Source organism: Mastigoproctus giganteus, chromosome 8 (assembly GCF_048544385.1).
Source record: "Mastigoproctus giganteus isolate SK-2022 chromosome 8, ASM4854438v1, whole genome shotgun sequence".
NCBI classification, from domain to species: domain Eukaryota; kingdom Metazoa; phylum Arthropoda; class Arachnida; order Uropygi; family Thelyphonidae; genus Mastigoproctus; species Mastigoproctus giganteus.
Window position 1 is genome coordinate 128,532,635 of NC_143582.1, and position 21,164 is coordinate 128,553,798.

Consider the following 21,164-nt stretch of genomic DNA (forward strand, 5'->3'; position numbering starts at 1 on the left):
GGAAAGGTCAGGCAGGGAATGACCACCGCATATCCCCAGAGCAATATGGCCCTAGTTGCTAATGCTCCAAATAACAACAACTCCGATCTGTAAATGATCCACCAACAAATTTTCAAGAAAAGAAATACTGATATCAGATAAAATTACAAATCGTTCTGTCAAATTGTAACAAAATGCAAAGAATAGTAAAAAAAAAAAATATATATATGTATGATTTTAGGGTCCCCCGTAAATGATTACATCTACGGTCTACCCCTATATTTAATGTCTGTAAACTCCATGTGTTCTGTGGTCGATTTGTCTGTTTGCTTGACGAAAAAACCCAAATTTCTGTGGAATAAACTTTGCTGACACCGTCTCAACTCAGCAACAGAGTGCAAAAAAGCCCATTCGATTTCCTCGCGCCATCGAAGGGATTTGAACGCGGGCTTTTTCCAACAGGTGAGGGGAAAGGATGGTGGCGATACCACTGTGCTACCCGCACAAGCAAAGAATAGATAAATAAAAAAATAAAATAAATCTACAGCAATCAGTGACATTAAATCCTAATTAACTCTGGTGAGTATGGGCTTCACACACCAGGGTCGTCCTGAGCTAGATATCATCATTCTTCTCTTTCTTGGTTATTCCTTTCTACTTCTAATTCTCTCTCTCAGAATAACTCGGGAATGTTTTTTAGCTGGTGTAGCATAAGCCTCAAGCTTCCTTGCACCATATGGCTAATAATAATAATAATATTATTATTATTATTATTACAAACTATACAACGTTGGAAGATCGCCGATGTCATGGGTATCCCCATTCATAGTTTGTGAATGTCCATTATGTAAACTGAAATAATAAATTCACTTACATTTATTAATAAAATCACTTATTACAGAATCTCTACTAAGTTAGCATTGCATTGCGCACAAAGCACATCATTGCAATTCAGAGGTGCACATTCATTGTTCACTAAGCGCGAAAAAAAAAAAAAAAAGTACAGACAAGAAAAATAGCTTTTTGAAATTCGTATATCTTTCTGTGATGTGTAAATGATCCTTCAACAAATTTTCAATTAAAAAAAAATTACTGACACCAGAGTAATAAAATTACAAATTGTTCTGTCAAATTGTAACAGAATGCAAAGAAAAGAAAAATATTTAAATAAATAAATCTACAGCAATGAGTAACGTATATTAGTATCAAAGCTGGACAACGTCATGGATCATTCATAATTTGTGAATGGCCCACATTCACAAATTAAGAACGAAAACGGAATAATAAATTTACTTACATCTTCAGCCTTTCTATCACGTTGGAAAAAAAATAGTGGTAATGAGTAAATTTTTTCATGTCCTGAGAAACTTAAAAATGTAGAATCACTGCACTTGAAAATGTAGAATCACAGAATGGTACATGATGCTTGATAAGAGCTGCAGAACTTTTTCTGCCAATAAAGCAAATGAAAATCTCTGTGATTGGCTGATTTTTTTTGTTTCATTTCCCACTCTCTTTTCCCAAGTTACTCCATCAATTAACTTTCCAACAAATTTTCCCACCACAAACGAAAACAGAACAGATACAGTACATATAAAACGGTTATAAAATGTATTATTCATGGCCAGTAACAAAGTCCGGATCTTGTTGGCTTATCGAAACAGAGCAATAGACAAGGGTAGAATGTTGTTGTGAAAAGGGCAAATGAAAACCTCAAAACCATAAATTTAACGAAACTTAATGCTTTGTAGTGACCGAAGTAGATGCTTTACTCTGCCTGGTCTTTGCTTATTCTCTCTCTGAACACAAATTACTATATAAGGGTTAGCCGTAAATGATTACATTAACCCGTATTAGTGTCTGTAAATTGCGTGTGTTCTCTGGTCGATTTGCCTGCTTTGCTGGACGAAAAAACCTCAGTTTCTGAGGGGAAAAAACTTGCTATCTACGCCCGAGACCGACTAACTCAGCCACGGAGTGAAAAAAGCCCACTAAAGTTCCTCGCGTCATCGATGGTTCGAACACGGGCCTTTTCCACCCGGTGTGGGGAGGACGGTGACGATACCACTGTTCTACGCACGCAGACCGTCTCTGAACACAGCGGGATAAATGCTAATTACAGGAAGAGTCTCTCCCAATACACTGGTCAGGTTCAGAACGCCATATGTGAGGATCAAACGAACCGCGATTGAAATGTGTTTTTTGTTACCATAGTAGTAACTCATTCCTAGTCCTTGCAGTTTTTAGTTTTAGATAAAAAAGAAAAAAAAAAAAAGAGCCAAATCGAGCGCGGTAGGCGTTAGAAACGACAAGAATGAGTTACACTGTTATGCAGCAAATTTGTGTATTGTAAAATAAAACATATTATCCTCTGACAATAATTAGAGTATGCACACACAAAAAATGTAAATTCACCAACACCAAAATAAAAATTCAGACTGTGGTGTCTATTTGACACTGGTGTTGCTGAATATTTCACGACTATCTTTAATTTACTAATATTTCTATAAGCTTGGAATCAGTCTAAACAATACTCGGGTGGTGGCCAGTCGCTTGGTTGATAAGAATGTGTTACATTTAATTTAAAAAACTTGCTCCTTTATGAATTATAATCGTGAATTGTCTTGAGAATTGAATCTGTCTTCCAAACTTCGCGGGCTCCCTTTCAAGCTCGGCTCAAATGCAGCTGCATTGGCATAATTATGCCACTATGCCAATGGTTTGTGTCGTGTTCCAGCTCCAACTCAATAAATAAAATGAAGAATAATATAAATTTTACTTATACAATAAGGAGCACAATTATTCAAATAAAAACACACCAACATTACAATACAACTTTATAGCGACGCGTACTGCGTTCGGCAGGGCGAGAGAGGTTGCTCGGCCATACAGCGGGAGCTAGACGAAAGTAATTAATTTTCATACATGTATACCCCACCTGGCCGATACCTTGTGTGAAAATTAATTACTTTTGATATTTCAAGGGATGTGTGAAAACTGGCCTTGAGATAATTACCTAGACAATGGCCAAATTTTCCACGCCTTTATAAGTTAATCAGACTTTGCTGTTGACATATTATGAATTAAAAAAAAATGATAATAAAAATAAATAATAAAACATTATTTTTGTCTGCGTCCTTTGTACTCATTAATAAAATGCTAATCATATTTCCTAAAGATATGTAAAAAAAAGTCATTGTTTCGAGTTTCACAGGAGCCCTTTAACTTAAAAAATAACTTTTTCCTTCTCTTTTTTTCATTTTATTTATCTAAAAGTATGGTAAGTGTCTATACTTTAAAACAGAAACAGTTTTCTTTTATTTTTCAAACGCTTAACTTTTACCATTAAATTATAAATTTAAAATTTAGGTTTACAAGCGAAATTTCTATTTGGAAGTTCGTGTTATTTCAAATAAATCTGATATTTGTAATTTGATAAGAAAGTGATAAGAGCAGAGGAGGGAAGGCGTTATTTTTTGATTTCGAAGTCTAGGTAATCGACTGTAAATTAAATAAACTGCTTATTAAAGGCACAAGAAAGAATATGACAAAATATAGTATTGCATCCCTTATTAGTGACTGGAAATTACTGAGTAGCGAATTTAACGATTTAGAAGTAAGTGTTTATCCTACTGTTACGGATATTTAACTAAAATGAGATTTTTCTTTCAGGAACCGTGCACAAATGCTCCATTTTTTATGCTAGAAAAAGTTTTTTTTTCTTTTTAAAAGAAGTAAATATAATTTCCAACTTTCATTATCATTCGATATTTTCAGAGGAAACATCAACTAGCAAATTTAAATTACTTCTGTATTTTTCTCTTAATTACTGTTGATTTATTTAAAACCTGAAACCACTTACTGAAGAAGAAAAAAAAAAAAACATTTCGAAACATTTTATTCGCTTTTCACATTACCCATGGGGAATTAACGGTAATGTCTTGGAGCACTCAGACTATTACACGAAATGGTCGCAGTCATCGACGATGTTAAGTAACTGCTGGGCTTCTCCAAGTAGCATGCAACGTGTGCATGACATACGTGCGCTAGGTTTTGAGAGGCGATGCGTAGTGGTTACAGATGATATATTTATTTTTTTTGTATGCTGAGTTATGCGGAGGTCGATAATTTATACTACGAATTGTAATTTTCAGCAAAGATTTGCCGACAGTCACCGTATTGGTACATTGTTTATGTCAATAAAAGGAGTTGAGACCCATAAGTTTTTAATTTTTGGATGTTTGAGAATGATGTAAGGGTATTTATTGAGGTGGGGGGGGGTTGATTTATTGGTGCAATGTCGACATCGACAGTTGTTATTGGCAAATTGCAAAAAATAAGAGAAATGAGTTTTAAGCGTCAATAAAGGGAGAATAAGTTGTTAGGTAGCTGTGTCTTATTTTAATTTAATGTAATACGTTTATTGATATTAGATTGTTCTTGTTTCTTCTTGCGACGGTTATCCCAAGTTTATTACAACATAAGCATATGTATAATTTTTACAATTTAAAAATGATATAACATGTATAATTTTTAAATTATAAAAGCCGTTTTCTTTGTTTAAGTAATAGTTAATAAGGTAATAGATAATGATTGTAATTTGTTTATTACTTATTAGATAATTTTATTAGAGATCTATTATTATTATTATCATTAGCCATATGGTGAAAAGAAGCTTGAGGCTTATACTGCACCAGTCCAAAAAAATTTGAGTTACCCTGAGAGAGAGAGAGAGGAGTCAGAGTCAGAAGTTGAAGGGAATCACCAAGAAAGAGAAGAATGATGATATCCAGTTCAGGACCCTGGGTATTATTAGTGAAAAAACTTGCATGTAAAAATATAACCTCAGGGGCTCACATCTGGTGAGTCAGGGCTTGGCAAACCCAGGGTCCTGAGCTGGATATCATCATTCTTCTCTTTCTTGGTGATTCCTTTCTACTTCTGACTCTCTCTCAGGGTAAGTCAGGGACAGGAATTTGGGGGCCTCATATAAAAAAAAAACTAAAAGAACATTTTCAATTTCATTTTATTGTGACAACAAAAAAAAAAAAAAAAAATCATATGACATAAAAGAAAAATATCTAACCCAGAAGAATAATTCAGAATAATACATACACCACTAATAAGTATTTTTATTCTACTTTATATGCACTTTTTTGGGCTGAGAAATTGTATATCAGTTCATTATAATCAATCCTGTTTGTGATATCATTCTTAATACAAATTATTGTCAAATTACTTTAATTTTTCTTGTCCAAGTGAATTTCTAATATAATTCTTAACTCTTTTAAGCACAGAGAACGATCATTCTGCTGACCCGTTCGAAACAGGAATTGACAAAAATATTGTTTAAAAATTATGTTCACATTAGGAAAAATTGATATTAGTTCTTGAATTTCTTTGTACATTAAAGAAGGTGAATATAAATTTTCATTTTTTGCAAAATATATAAAGTGCGTTAATTCTTTAAAAACATTAGCGTCAATGTCATCTGAATAAGTATTTATTGAATTACAGTGGCGGACAAAAAAACTGCATCACTTGTGAATTTTGCAAATACTGTAATGTGTTTTGCGCTGCACTGTGGGTTGCAGAAATGTTCAAAATGCATGTTAGATGGGATATATATCTCTGTGAATGAAATCTAGTAAAAAAACTCCACCTGATATACCTAATTGCCATAAATATCTTCCCAAAGGGTAAAATGTGTAATTAATGGAAATATGAGAAATCATGCAAATGACAATCATGACAACCAAACATACATTTTATTGCATTTATGTGTACAAACTGAAATAACAAGTTAACGTAATAGTATTATGTACTGTAAATCAACAAAATAAGTCCTCAATATTTTGTTGTTCCTCCTCGAGCTGCAATTACAGCTTTTCAAAGATCTGGCACAGTTAATCAACCTCTGGATATATGGTCGCCCAATATTGCAGTACCACACCCTTACAATGCGCTCCTGCAGCTGAATCTTACTTGTTGGCTTCTGAGCAATTTTAGATGACATTATGTACCAGCAATTTTCAATAGGGTTCAAATCTGCACTGTTGCCGGGCCATTCCAACACTGTAATGCCAGAATTTCTGAGGTATGACTGCACCTTAAGAGAGAAAAACAAGGGAAAACATTGCCGTATGTTTTAAGCCTTGTGAGACAAGAAGACAAACTCATCATTAAATCTAAGGGCTCACATCTAGTGAGTATGTACTTGGCACACCCAGCGTCCTGAGCTGGATATCATTCTTCTCTTGCTTGGTGATTTCCTTCTAAGGCCTGACGTAGCCCAGTGGTCAGGAGCGAGAGTGCATAGCACGCATTCCTTGAGTGGACCGGGGTTCAAGCCCGTGACTACTAAATACGATAAATATTTGTATTGATGATTTATTGTAAACTCTACTGACTTGGTTGTCGTGCCGGAGTATAAACAGAAAATTTAAAATTTACTTCTCTCTCTATCTCTCAGGGTTACTCAGAAATTTTGTTTTGGCTGTTGCAGCATAAGCCTCAGGCTTGCTTGCACAATAATAATAATAATAATAATAATAATAACTTACCGATTTTGCTGTGTGGCAAGGTGCTGAGGCCTGTTGAAAAATGCAGTTTTGGACATCTGTGTGGTGATCCCTAATAACGGGTTTCAGGCAATCCTCCAAGATAGCAGTGTAGGTTTTGGCATTCACCGTTCTGTTAATAAACTACTTTAATCTGCCCCACCCCTTTGCTTGTTATGCATCCCCAGACCATATGACTGTCAGGCAACTTTACGGTCGGTGTTATGCAGTCAGAATGGTATGCTCCGATTTTCATCTTCTGACATATCGCTTCCCACCTGAGCCATTCTGGTTCAATTTTGTCTGCGTGGGTAACACAGTGGTGTCGTCACCGGGTGGAAAAGCCCCTGGTTTGAATCCCATTGTTGATGCAAGTAACTTTAGTGGGCTTTTTTTTTCACTCCATGGCTGAGTTGGTCGAATCTCAGGTGTAGATAGCGAGGTTTTCCCCCCAGAAACGGGTTTTTTCATCCAGTAAACAGGCAAATTGACCCAGAGAACACATGCAATTTACAGACAAAATAAATATATGGGTAGACGTAATCATTTATGGGGGACCCTCATATCATATCATAATTTTTTTTTTTTTCTTGCAGGTTTAATTTCGATTTGTTAGAAAAGATGACAGTGTCCCATTGCTCTTTTGTCCATGAAACATGCGTTTTAGCCCAAGCAAGTCTCTTCTTCCTCATTTGTTGGGTCAACAGAGGCTTCTTCTTGGGTCGATAGGCATGCAGACCACATTCTGAAAGCTGTATTTGGATAGTTTGTGCATTTGTTTCAACACCAGAGGCCATCTCAAAGTCCAGTTTTAGATCAGGAGCACTAGCTTGGCGATTACGAAGTTTCAAATATGGATCTTGGGAATGCGTAGTCACTCTCTTACGGCCTGAACCAGGTCTTCACTTCACATCACCAGTTTCATGCTTTAATTTCAGCACGCGGAATACTGTTGACTGGTGGCAGCCAATTTTATCAGCGATAGCACATGTAGAAAGCCCTTCCTATGACAGAGCAACAGCTACACTTTTTTTTCTTGGGTCAACTGAACATATGGAGCCATGCTTACACCTTCGCAAAACAGGATACCAATGAGCATGTATACCGTTCCCACGCCATATTTATAGAAATGTCTGATGCAATACCTTGCAATTACTTCTGATGTAATACTATACAATTACTGTCTGATGCAATAGAAGCATTATCTGATGCAATACCTTTGCTTTGCAACCAACAAAATGACTGTAATCAAACAATATCTTATATGTTTCCCTATAAATGTTACTTGTTTTAAGGTGATGCAGTTTTTTGTCCACCACTGTATATGATGACAATGATTTTAAAAGATTTACAGCATGTTATAAATTTGAATCGTTATTTTGAAGATTTTCAAATTCATTTGCAAAAATATTTTTCTCTTCCACTTTCAATTATTATCATAGCCTGTAAGAAGCCTTAGCTGCATTTTGCTGCTAGTTCCAGATAAGCAGTCACCTGTGTTCTATGTGAGAACACCCTTAAGCATGAGGCTGTCAGGGGCGCTTGTTCCATACAGGGCAGTCTTTGCTCTTTCAATTTACTGAACTATTTAAGGAAGAACTAATTTTAAAATTTCTTCAAAATCGGTAAAACCATTTTTGAAGAAAACGTAATTTTCAAATTAATCACTTAAAAATATTAGTAAAAAACAGCAATGAGTTTTTCAAACAGTGATTTTGGGGGCTCCCCCTCTGATCGGGGGCCCCTAGGCAGATGTCTTTTTTTTTCCTTTTGGATGACGTTCCCCTGGTTGGAGAATTTTTTTTATTTTTGGCTGATGCAGCATAAGCTTAAGGCTTCCTTGCACCATATGGCTAATAATAATAATAATCAGAAAAAAACCCAATTACTTTTACTGATCTGTTTAAACACAAACGTTACAGTACAAAGATCGCTTTAAAAGATTATGGAGGCTATGTGAGTGCCTGAGGCCTCATGCACCTTTTTATAAGTACAGCCCTGATTAGATGTCGGAACCAGTTAAAAGAAAGCTGTCAGGCTTTCAGTACCAACAATTAAAGGGAAGGGGACAAAATTATCAACAATTATGTTATTTAAACCATGAGCAGTTATGCCAAACAGTTTCAGGTTTCCAGTTGCTGTGAATTTTATTCACAATGACTTTTTGGGAGCAAAAATACTTTAATTTTACAAGTGGAAAGATATTATCCCCAGAGGCTCATATCTGGTGAGTATGGGCTTGGCACATCCAGAATCCTGAGCTGGATATCATCATTCTTCTCTTTCTTGGTAATTCCCTTCTCTCTCTCTCTCTCTTAGGGAACAGTTACGACAATTTGCTATCAAAAATGCAAAGTGGAATAGGTTTGATGAACATATTCATGTCCGACTTGGAAATTTGGGCATTGGGCATTCAGTCATATGGAGAGAGTGCAGTGGACTTACTTCAGTGTGCTTTCTCTTTGAGGCTTCCAGCACGTCTGTGAAGTAAAAGAACTGTAATAAGGTTTCAGTTAAATGGTGGTCTGGTGAGTTAAGCCAACTTCTGAAGCAGGTTCATAAAGCACCGAAAAGGTACCAAAGGAGTCGGTGTAACAGTGGGGAGAAGGAAGTTAATGTACTTAAAGTAGAGTATAAGAGGATACGGAGTGCATACGTGCGTATAATATCTAAATAAAAAATTAACTGCCTGGAGAATGTTGGTTAGAACAGTGGGCAATGAGAACCCATGGGGAATTGTATATAAGTAAATGGAACAAAGGGTTGCTCTTACGAAGAAAGGCTTAAATTTTGCAAATTACAGTATCTGGAGACTAGGCACCTGCGAGGTGATCTGATTGAGGTGTATAAAGCCTTGGTTTGAGCATGCTCAATGCTGATGGGATTCTTCCTCTTGCTCAGAATAATCATCTAAGAGGGCATAAATTCAAATTGAGGAAAGACAGATGTAGGATAGATGTGCGGAAGTTTGCCTTTAGCCAGCGGGTAGTTGGTTGGTGGAACAGACTTCCATCCTTTGTTGTGGAAGTTGATACCCTAAATAAATTTAAGGCTGAGCTGGACAGGTATTTGAAACAAACGGAGGGATGAAATGGGAGTGGTTTTTTTCTTTATTTTTTATTTTGGCTGAAGCTGCATAAGCTTGCTTTCTTGCATCATATGCCTCTACTAAATCAACGGTGGTTCGGATAATTGACATTCTGCTGTACTTTGCAAAATTTCAAGCAGCATGCGAGGGTAGTTTTTTCAAAGATTTAGCCAGTTTAGGCAGGCACCCTTAAAAAGTTTGCCACCCCTGCCCTAGAGTATTGGTTCTAAGATGACTCAATAGCAAACTTGATTTTCCCCATATGATAAATAAATCATTGTTGAAGCATAAAATATTGTTTTGTTGACCTTTATTTAACATTACTATGGTCAAATTTCATTGTTGAGAACATAACCCCTGTTTTTAATATTACGTGTATGGGAAATAAATTCACGCTTTACAAGTGCATGCTAGGAACAAATTAACTCGTAAAGTTGGGAACCACCTGTATATTATTTATTTATTATTTTTTTTCTTGTGTACTAAATTATCTTCCCCTAGCCAATAAAGGGCTTGCTGTAATATTCAATAAATATGTATTTATTTATATATATATACACACTACTAAGTTAGTCTATATTTATTAGTTTTTCTAGATCTAGTAGTTATTGAAGAGCCATGAATATCATGAGAGATAGTATGCTAGAATAGGTTGAGATCTGATCCATTATCAATTTTCTTCATTTGCAAGGCAAAGAAGCAAAACAAATCCACGAGAAAATGAAAGCTGTATATGGAGTGGATTGCCCATCATATGAAATTATGAAAAATTGAAAAAGGAAGTTAACGTGTGGGTGAAGCAGTGTACATTAGCATTAGCAGATGCATATGCAAGAAAGCAAACTTATATAGCATCAGCCAAAACAAAAATAAAAAAAATTCCCATTTCACCCATCATTTAACTACAAATGTTTGTCTGGTTATACCTTGAATTTATTTAAGTTAGCTTCTATGACACATGGAAGTTTGTTCCAGCAATCAACCACCTGCTGGCTAAAGGCAAATTTCTGCACATCTATTCAGCAACTGTATTTCCTCAGTTTGAATTTATGTCCCTTCAGGCTACAAATCTGGGCAAGAGGAAGAATCCCATCAGCATTGAGCTTGCTCAAACCATTCAAGGCCTTATACAACTCAGTCAGATCACCTCAGAGGTGCCTAGTCTCCAGACATTGCAGTTTGCAGAACTTAAATCTTTCTTTGTAAGAGAAACCCTTTGTTCCCTTAAACAATCCCATTTGTTCCCTTCAACAATGCCCTTCTCTGTACTCGATCGAGCAGCTCTGTATCCTTCCTAAAATGAGGCCTCCAGACCTGTATACAGTACTCAAGGCCTGACAATTAATTGCCTTATACAAGGGAATAATCACCTCCTTATCTCTGCTAGAAAAATTCTTGTATATTATTATTATTATTATAAGCCGTATGGTACAAGGAAGCCTGAGGCTTATGCTGCACCAGCCAAAAAAAAAAAAAAAAAATTCCCGAGAGAGAGAGAGAGAGAGAGAGAGAAGCAGAAAGGAATTACCAAGAAAGAGAAGAATGATGATATCCAGCTCAGGACCCTGGGTTTACCAAGCCCACACTCACCAGATGGGAGCCTCTGGGGTTGATCATTATTATTATTATCATTATTATTATTATCATTATTATTATTAGCTACATAGTGCAAGGAAGCCTGAGGCTTATGCTGCACCAGCAAAAAAAAAAAAAAAAAAAAAATCCTGAGTTATTCTGAGAGAGAGAGAGAGAGTAGAAGGGAATCACCAAGAAAGAGAAGAATGATGATATCCAGCTCAGGACCCTGGGTGTGCCAAGCCCATACTCACCAGTTCTGAGCAGTGCTGTCTGCACTGCTCAGAAAATGTCATATCTGACTGCACAATTACACCTAGATCTTTTTCATTCTTTATCACCCTGAGTGTAGTAACACACAGTTCATATGTTACTCTGGGGTTACTGCTACCCATATGCAGCACTTTGCATTTGTCAATGTTAAACTTCAGCTGCTACCTCTCTGCCCATCTGCTCAACTTTTTTAGATACTGTTGCAGTAGCATAGTGTCATTAACAACCCATCCAACCTTTGTGTCATCTGCAAACTGGGACATTAAGCCTGATATACCTACATCAATATCATTGATAAATTCAGAAAACAACAATAGGCCCAACACGGACCCCTGGGGGACACCACATTAGTCCAAAAAGAGCAGTGTCCATTGATTACCACTCTCTGTCTTCTCCCACTGAACTATCCCTTTATCCATAGCAGCAACTTGCTTTTAATGCCATACTGCTCTGACTTGTAGGTGCCTCCGTAGCCAGTTGGGCATTAGCAGCAGTGTGTAGCACACGCTTCTTGATTAGACTGGGGTTCGAGCCCATGATCACCAAATATGGAGGATGCGAGAAGGTCAGGGAATGACCACCGCATATCCCCGGAGCAATATGGCCTTAGTTCTAATGCTCCTAAAAACCAAATAACAAACAAACAATGCTCCGACTTGTACAGTAGTTTTCCACGTGCAATAGTATCAAAAGCTTTCTTGAAATCCAAGTATATGATATAAAAATTATTTTTTTGCATAGAGTTCCTTTGTGACCTCATTGTAGTATCCAGTCAAATTGGTCAGACAAGATGTCCCGTTAACAAACCCGTGCTGTGTCTGAACTATAGCTGCAGTCTTGTCTAGATGACCCTGTAGTGCTTCTTTAACCGGTGCCTCCATTAATTTCTCCTGAACAGAAGTTAAATGAACAGGTCTGTAATCACTTGTGTCACCCTTTGATCCCCCCCCCCTTTGTGATTTGGAGTCACGTTTGCACATCTGCAGTCCATGAGTACTTCCCCTGAGTCCAAGGAAGCTCTCATAATTATGGCTAAGGGTTTGCTTACTTCCTTTGCTGTCTCCTTTAATATAACTGGATAGATTCCATCCACCTCAGGTGCCTTTCTTATGTTTATCTTCAACAATTTCTCCTCCACTTTGCTCTGAGTTATTACAAAATCATATAGCTCACTGCAAGAGGTTAATACACCTCTGGCATTCCTCTCCTTGAATAACTCCTCGTGTGAATGTAGATGCAAATACTCATTCAGTTTGTCAGCTACCTGAGCATGATCCTCAACCGTCAAACTATCGATATTAAGTGGACCAATCTGATTCATCCCCTTCTAGAGTTTACATAAGTAAAGAACTCTCTGCTGTTTTTCTTTGCATCCTTTGGCAACGATTTCTCATACAGTTAGGCAGGCAAAGGCATATGTTTTTGCCTGCCTAACCTCCTTTGTGACTTGATTACAAACCAGCTTATATCTACTATAGGCTTCTGTGTCACCTGATGATTTATATGCATCCAATGCATTTTTCTTCTCTGCCATGAGTCTCATTAGTTAATCTGACATCCATTTAGGCTTAAAATTTTAACAGTATTTCTTAGTTGGGGCAAAAGCCTAGTAGTTTTGAAGATTACTTCCTTGTCTGATTCCCATTTAGAATTTGTTGTTGGTAACACCATCAGTTGGTCCCACTGTATAGACTTTAAAAACTGTCTCAAACCATCGTAGTCTCCTTTACGAAACCAAAATCCCTTCCCTTTACCTTTGACGGTAGTTACATCTTTGAGTAAATCCCACATAAGCACATTGTGTTTACTGCCACCTAGTGGTTCCTTTATCTGCAAATTAATAATGCACGAAGAATCACTACTGATAATTAGATTAAGAGTATTACTCCCTCTGGTTGCCTCTCGAACATGCTGCTGTAGAAAATGATCATCTAATAAATTGAAAAAAATCCTTGCTAGTGTGCGATGACTAACCCAGAAGTTCCAGTCAATATTTGGAACGTTAAAATTCCCCATTATAAGACAATCTGATTTACTGGCTTAGTCTATTTCTCTGTACAGTTCATTATACTCATCAGAGTCATTAGGCCTATAACACACTCCTACTCTCAATTTCACTTTCCTAGTGTCATATCAAACCTGCTCAACATTGCCTTGTTCATCCATGTCAACTGGATGTACTTCCTTAGATTTTGTGTTTCTTAACTAACAGCATAACCCCTCCTCCCTTCCTCTCCTGTCTATCCTTCCTATACACATTGTACGTCAAATTCTAATTCTGCACTGCTTATATCTGTGTGACCCCATGTCTCTGATATCCTAACAATATCTGCCTTTAATCAGCACTTCAAATTCATCAAATTTATTTACTATGCTTCTAGGATTGGTGTACATGCAAGTATACATACACCTGTTTTTATTCTTAGTTCCCCTAACATAGCCCACGTATTTGCTTGTTCCATGATGACTTTGGGCAGCTCTTGAAATCCCCAGCAACTTGCTCTGTAGGCTGCTGCTCATTACAATAGAAGCAAGAATCACTTTCCCCCTCTGTCTGCGGCTACTGTTAATCTTTTAGTCTGTGAATCCCACCCAAGCTAGCAGTTTTCCAACCCACCTAACTCTGCCTCGATAGCATCAGCAAATATTCTTGAACACTTTCTATTTAAGCGTATCCCATTCCTGTAGAAGCAGTCTCTCCTAACGAGGTCTGTTAACAAGCACAGACCACGCCGAGAAAAATTCTACCCCATGATCCTTGAACAATCTCTCCAGGGCCGAATTGATTGACAAGGCTCTCATCATATACTCCCTCCTATGGTGTCTGTGCAGAATTGCAGACACTTTCAAATTTAACCGTAACTCGTGGATTTTTTCAACATTTTCAACTTTCTGTACTTGTTAAGTAATTCTGCCGTTCTCCCACGTTAATGTCATTAGTTCCAAAAGGTGATATTGTACAACAAACTGATTCACCGACAACAGCTAGGTCCTGTGGGACCAGTGCATTCTGATGTGATGACAATCTTAGTTACATACCTTGTCAGTGTGCTAAAGTGGAACAGCTAGTCTTTGAAGACTGATGTGGCTATAAATTTTATAGAAAATTAGCCATGGCTCTGCACCATAATGCATTAGTTTCTGCGCATGTCTAAGGAGGCAGCTTAAGGGGCTCTGATATTGTAAACACCCCTTCAAAATTTCCACAGGAAAGAGTGTGTTCCACACAATTCTTTGACCTTCGTAAAGAGAATGTTGATTTTTTTTTGACCAAATTGTGATGATTGATGTGATTGTTGGGTACATCACTATGACCTAGAAACAAAAGAGACGAGAAAAGAATTTGAAAACATTCATCACTCTTCACCAATCCCAACAAAAGCCAAGGTGAAGTTGTCTGTAAACAAGGTTATGTTTTCAATTTTCTGGAACTCTACACGGTATCATTCTTACAGATTATCTCCATGGAATCGCTTCTTCATTATTTTTCACAAACATAGACTTCTGGGCTTTGTGGCCTGCAGGCACAATGTAATTAAACCAGTTAAAAAAAGAAACCTAAGTGATTTCTACAATTAATTTTACAAATGACCAGTTGCAAAAGAGGACTGGCATCATCAGGTGTATTTATGTTTGCAGAGAAAATTATGCAATAAAGCGAGGGAATTGGATGAAATTTCTGAACAGGGGAGAAAGTCAGAAGAGGTTGTAATTATTATACCGTGATGGATGAGTCTTCACTTGGCTATAATAAATAATGTTATAGTTCTAATAATCAGACTTTTCATTTTTATTTGTTAATTAAAGACTTGTGGAGCACCTTCCTCATGCTTGCTGGGCTCCAGTTGACATTGGTCTAGTCAATATCTGGAAAGTGTAAGTCCCCCATTATAAAACATTCTAATTTACTGGCCCATTCTATTTGCATGTGATTTCATGAGATTGCATGCTTCAGTTGCATTAGATTTCATTGTTAACACCCTAATATAGTAAATTACCTACATTATGAAATACATTTTGTAATAACTCTATTTCACAACCATAAGAATCATAAGGAACTGCAGCGATTTGTTCAGAAAGTGTGTTTACGAATTAGACTTATTCATAATATAGAGAAAAGTGGATCATATTGTTTCCAAGGCCAGCCGTACAGTAACTTTTCTCTTGCAGAATGCACAGAAAGCTTACATAAAAACAGCAGAAGATTTGCATAAGTTGAAGGAACGATGTGCAAAAGGTATTACACATCACCATTATCGAATGGCCCAGATATCAGAAGCCTTGAAGCAGTAAGTTTTAATTTTATCTTATATAAAAGACTTGATGATGTGTTCTATATTCTCTTTAAGATAACATTTTTAAATGAATTGGATTAGGGTCTGTGCCTTGTAAGCACACATGCCACAGGTGGCATGCTAGATGATTTCATTGAATTATCCTAGTACTGTTGAGAGTTTTATTTTAATTTTAAAGTGAAGCTTCTTAATCCTTTTGTGAACAGGTACTTTGGCATAAACTTTACACCAAAAAACAGAAACACAGAAATGTTTTTAAAAATTTAGAATTACATCAGTTTGATTTTACTATTCCTCCAGTATGATATTCACTGACCTTCATCAAAAGCAATAATTTTTTTTTGGAAAAGTATAGCTGTAAAAAAAAAAATTCTTTGCAGCTCTGTGTTCACATAAAAAGTGTGCCATGCAGTGGATCCTGTGTTAATTTTGACAGAGTCTTGGTTTTTGCCTTTTATTTTGTTGGTTTCACTACTCCAAGATTTTGCCGTATGATAGTCAGGAAGTATTTTTTTTTTGATAACAAGATTGATGTTATTAAAGGTATTATTTTTTCATATTAGTATTATCATTATTCGCCTCCATAGGGAGGTGGGCAAGAGCAGCAGTGCGTAGCACACACTTCCTAATTAGACTGGGGTTCGAGCCCGTGACCACCAAATACGGAGGATGTGGAAGGTCAGGGAATGACCACCGCATATCCCCAGCCCAGATAAAGGGTGAGCGTCAGGAAGGGCATTCGGCCATAAAAATTTCATGCCAAAACAGTTAAAAACGCTGACCTCATATATATATAATGGGAAAAGGTGAGGACAAAAAAAAAAAAAAAGTATCATCATTATTAAGAGTAACAGATGATTCAAGGAAGGAAGCTTATATAGTATCAGCCAAAAAAAAACCTGTGAGGTATAACTTAAAATAACCAGCCCTCATTGATGTTTGTATAGCCCTCATTGATGGTTGTAATAAAAATTTGTGATTTTCTGTACCTCCCTAAATACTGACAAATTTTACTTGGTATGGTTTGACCTCCCCCCTCCCCCATTTATTCCATTTTTAATTGGTAGTAATGCTAGTATGGGAAACTGTTTCTAGTTCAAATTCTTCCAGTGATATCAACCGTAAAAAATTCTTTCAGTGAAATCAACCGATATGAATGGTAACGGCCAAAAATTTCAAAAATTATTATTTCTGAAAGATTTATTGTTATTATTTTTGAATAATAAACATGAATAACTGGCATTGTAGAGTTCGCAACATGTGTAATAATCAAATTTCACACACTTCACAATGTCCCAAATTTTAAATAAATTTTGAAAAAAAAATTTTAAATGGAAGGGGAAGAAGGGGAATAGTAGTATTTAATATATATTTTAAATTTTTTTAAAAGCTAAAGTTATAATGTGCCAGTTTTTTAAAGTGGAAAATGGAACAGGTTAATAACTTCATCTTTACATTTTTATGGCTGTAAGTTTTCTTTTAATTTTCAGCAGAATTAATTATTTTTTGTTTTTTTGAAATTTTTTTCTGAAATTAAAAATAAAGTTTACAACTTGCCATGTGGCACCACTTTCTCTGTTATATTTGGGGGCACCACCACTGAAGGGAAGTTATTCAAACTATTCACTCACCACAAGATAGAAGTTTATTTTGATAATGAATTACTCTCTGGCTAAAGAAAATTTGTGCACATCTATCTTTCAATTTAGGTTTATGTCACCTTATGTGCATTTGAGAAAGAGAAAGGATGCTACCATTAGTATTTCATTTACTCAAAGCCATATAAAGCCTTAAACACTTCAATCAGGTCTTCTTGCAGGTGCTTGGTATCAATTTGTAGAACTGAGTCTTTTGTGGTAAGAATCCCCTTTTGTGTTTTTGCTTAATCATGCTGCCCATCTCTGCACCCATTCAAACAGTACCACATTCTTCTTAAAATGAGGCTTCCAGACATGTATGCATTACCATGATATAGCCTAACCATAATCACCTACCTGTCCCTCTTGAGAGAATTTCTGTATATCACTGACAGAACCCCACAAGTTGTTTTAATGCCTGTCAGCACCACAATGTTAAACTTTAATTGTCACTTCTTGGTCCATCTGCCTAATTTTTATAGATCTTGTTGCAGTAGTATTCTTTCTGACACTATATGATATAATATAGTGTCACAATTAAGAATAAAATTTTGAAGTATTTTAAACATTTGCTAGACTATTAACACTACCTTTATCCCATCCCCCATAATTTTAACCCTAATTTTAACTGCATTTTGATAACTTTTACTTCGTGTACACTAATATTTGTAAAATAACTACAGGTAGGTTTTAAATATACATGAGTGTTGAGTTAAAAGTAATGAAAACTGTGATAACAGGAAAAATACAATATATTACCACCCAGCTATTTATTCGATTCCTTCAGTGTTTTATTTATTTATTTATTTTTTTTTATTTGTTGGCGCATCTGCTTCTGTGGCCATAATGCACCTCCCAAAGTTTTTGCATTTTACACTGATCCAAGGCGGGATTCGAACCCGTGACCTTTGGGTTGCCAGGCAGGCACTTTACCCACCTGGCTATCCCGGTCGGCTCCTTCAGTGTGATCACCACATATTTATACTTTTCTTGTATCTGTGGTAACAACAATTTTCCATTTGAAGAACAGTTTTTATTTAAAAGAGTGGTCTGTGGCTTGTGAGATGTCCTATTCATTTGAAAGATACTTTCCCTGAGAGATTCTTTCATTGTGGGGAGCTGATCAAAGTCATAGGGAATCATGTCAGAGATGTGTGGAGGTTGCTAGTGCTTTGCAGTTTCACTGGCTGAGAAGTTACACGAAAGGCACAGCCCAATGCACTGTCATGTGAGACAATGGGAGAAGTGTCTAGAAAATGTCTTGACATTGACACATATAAGACCTAAACCAAGTTTAGGTCTTATATGTGTCAGGAGCATGACACGCTTTAGGCAAATTGAGATGTGCCACTTTCTTACATTACACAATGTCACCATGTAACTAAAAAATGCTAAATACCCACCATACTTTCAACACGATTCCTTAGAATGAAAGAAGCTTTCTCAGTTCATCATCATTTTGAATACGTCGAGGCTGTCAAACGTTACTTTATTGATATGTAATCTCTTATATATCAATAATGGCTGTTGCTCAAATAGATTTTCCCAATTACTGTATTTTATTTTTTAACAGCAACCAGCAACACAAATTATTAGTGAAATCTCTAGTAATCTATTATTGTGCACGATTTAATGGCTGAGAAGACAGAAGATATTTGTCGATGTTGAACTTTAATTTATACAGATTGCAATTTTCACAAAATACATAAGAAGGAAGGTTATACTGAGTAAAGGATGTGGAATATACAAACTTAAATATAAAATGAATGGGAGACACTATATCTACATGAAAAAGTTGAGTATTTTTGTACCATTGTTAAACATACATTAGTGATATTTAGTCCAATAAGTTCTCTGAACAGTGTGAACATTCTGCTGTGACAGCCCATGGAAAGGAAATCTGTAAATGGTATAAAGGAACTTTGACAGCAGGGATAGAGGTGATTAACTTGTTGCACATTTCCTGGACACTATATGCAACAATCTGTATAAAAATATGTAAATTGAAAAGGTCACATGGTATCTGACATGGTGCAAGAAAAAGCTATGAAGCCATGTTACTTGACTACTGCCCAAATCAGTTCACTGGTAATGTGAACAGACAGGATCTCAGAGAGTAATTTGCTAGCACATGTTCAGCAGGTGCTGCAACAGAGAGGATGGATATACTTGTCAAGCATTCAAAACTAGTATCATTAGTCTTTAATGAAAAATACCTTGAAAACATTCGTGAACTGTTGCTGACAGTGTAAAGTGACAGAGTGAGGCAGCCAATATGAGTAGCTGATTATCATTGACAAATGATCTAACACAGCTTTCATATTTAATGCAGGAATCAAAAAGACATTAAAACCTGCACCAAGCAAAGAATCCTACAAAGGCTACACTATTAGAGCAGGAGACCTTCATGGAAGGCCATGGTCTCAGACACCAAAAATAAAATACAGCCATGCTTGTGTGTCAGGAACACAAAGAATGGATGATAGAGGACTAGAGACAAGTGATGTGGGCCAGTAAGTCTTGATTTAAACTTTCTGGCACTGATGGAAAAGTACAAATTTGGGGGGAACCACATGCACATTTTTCCATCAGTGCAATGTTGCAACAAAGCAGTCAACCCTGTAGACAGGTTGCTTAGTCTTTAATGAATTGAAAAATGCCTTGAAAATATTCGTGAACTGTGGCTGACAGTGTAAAGTGACAGAGTGAATCTGATTGGTCCACTTGACATCGATGGTTCGACTGTTGATGATCCTGCTCAGATAGCAAACAAACTGAATGAGTATTTTGCATCTACATTCACACATGAGGAATTATTAAGGTTTGAAAATGGTAGAAGGTTATCAAATTGTAGCAGGATACTTAATGATTTTGTAATAACTGAAAGCAAAGTGGAGGAGAAATTGTTGAAGTTAAACATAAGAAAAGCACCTGGGGTGGATGGGATCTATCCAGTTATATTAAAGGAGACAGCAAAGCAAATAAGCAAACCCTTAGCCATAATTATGAGAGCATCCTTGGATTCAGGGAGCTCCCCACGGACTGGAGATGTGCAAATGTATCCCCAATTCACAAAAGGGGATCGAAGGGTGACACGAGTAATTACAGACCAGCTAGTTTAACTTCTGTTCCGGGTAAAATAATGGAGTCACTGGTTAAAGATACATTGCAGGATCATCTAGATCATCTAGCAGGATACTTAATGATTTTGTAATAACTGAAAGCAAACTGAAAACAAAAAGCACCTGGGGTGGATGGGGATCTATCCAGTTATATTAAAGGAGGTGGCAAAGCAACTAAGCAAACCCTTAGCCATAATTATGAGAGCATCCTTGGATTCATGGGAGGCCCCCACGGACTGGAGATATGCAAATGTATCCCCAATTCACAAAGGGAGATCAAAGGGTGACACGAGTAATTACAGACCAGTTAGTTTAACTTCTGTTCCGGGTAAAATAATGTAGTCACTGGTTAAAGATACATTGCAGGATCATCTAGACAAGACTGCAGCAATAATTCAGACACAGCATGGGTTTGTTAAGGGAAAGTCTTGTCTGACAAATTTGATAGGATATTATGATGTGGTTACAAAGGAACTGATGCAGAAAATAATTTTGATATCATATATTTGGATTTCAGGAAAGCTTTTGACACTGTTGCGCATGGAAGACTATTGTACAAATTGGAGCAGAATGGTATTAAGGGTAAGTTGCTACAATGGATAAAAGGATGGTTAAGTGGGAGAAGACAGAGAGTG

General features: G+C 36.6%; 1 protein-coding gene across 1 annotated transcript in view; it reads left to right on the forward strand.

Moving 5' to 3' along the window:
- Nucleotides 1-3,464: 3,464 nt before the first annotated feature.
- LOC150081816 (transmembrane protein 120 homolog) overlaps nt 3,465-21,164 on the forward strand; it is a 375,137-nt gene continuing 357,437 nt past the window's right edge. Inside the window, exons 1-2 of the mRNA XM_090380327.1 lie at nt 3,465-3,595; nt 15,646-15,764. Coding sequence (XP_090236453.1) covers nt 3,524-3,595; nt 15,646-15,764 — 191 coding nt within the window. The 5' untranslated portion in view covers nt 3,465-3,523. The remainder of the gene's footprint in view (nt 3,596-15,645; nt 15,765-21,164) is intronic.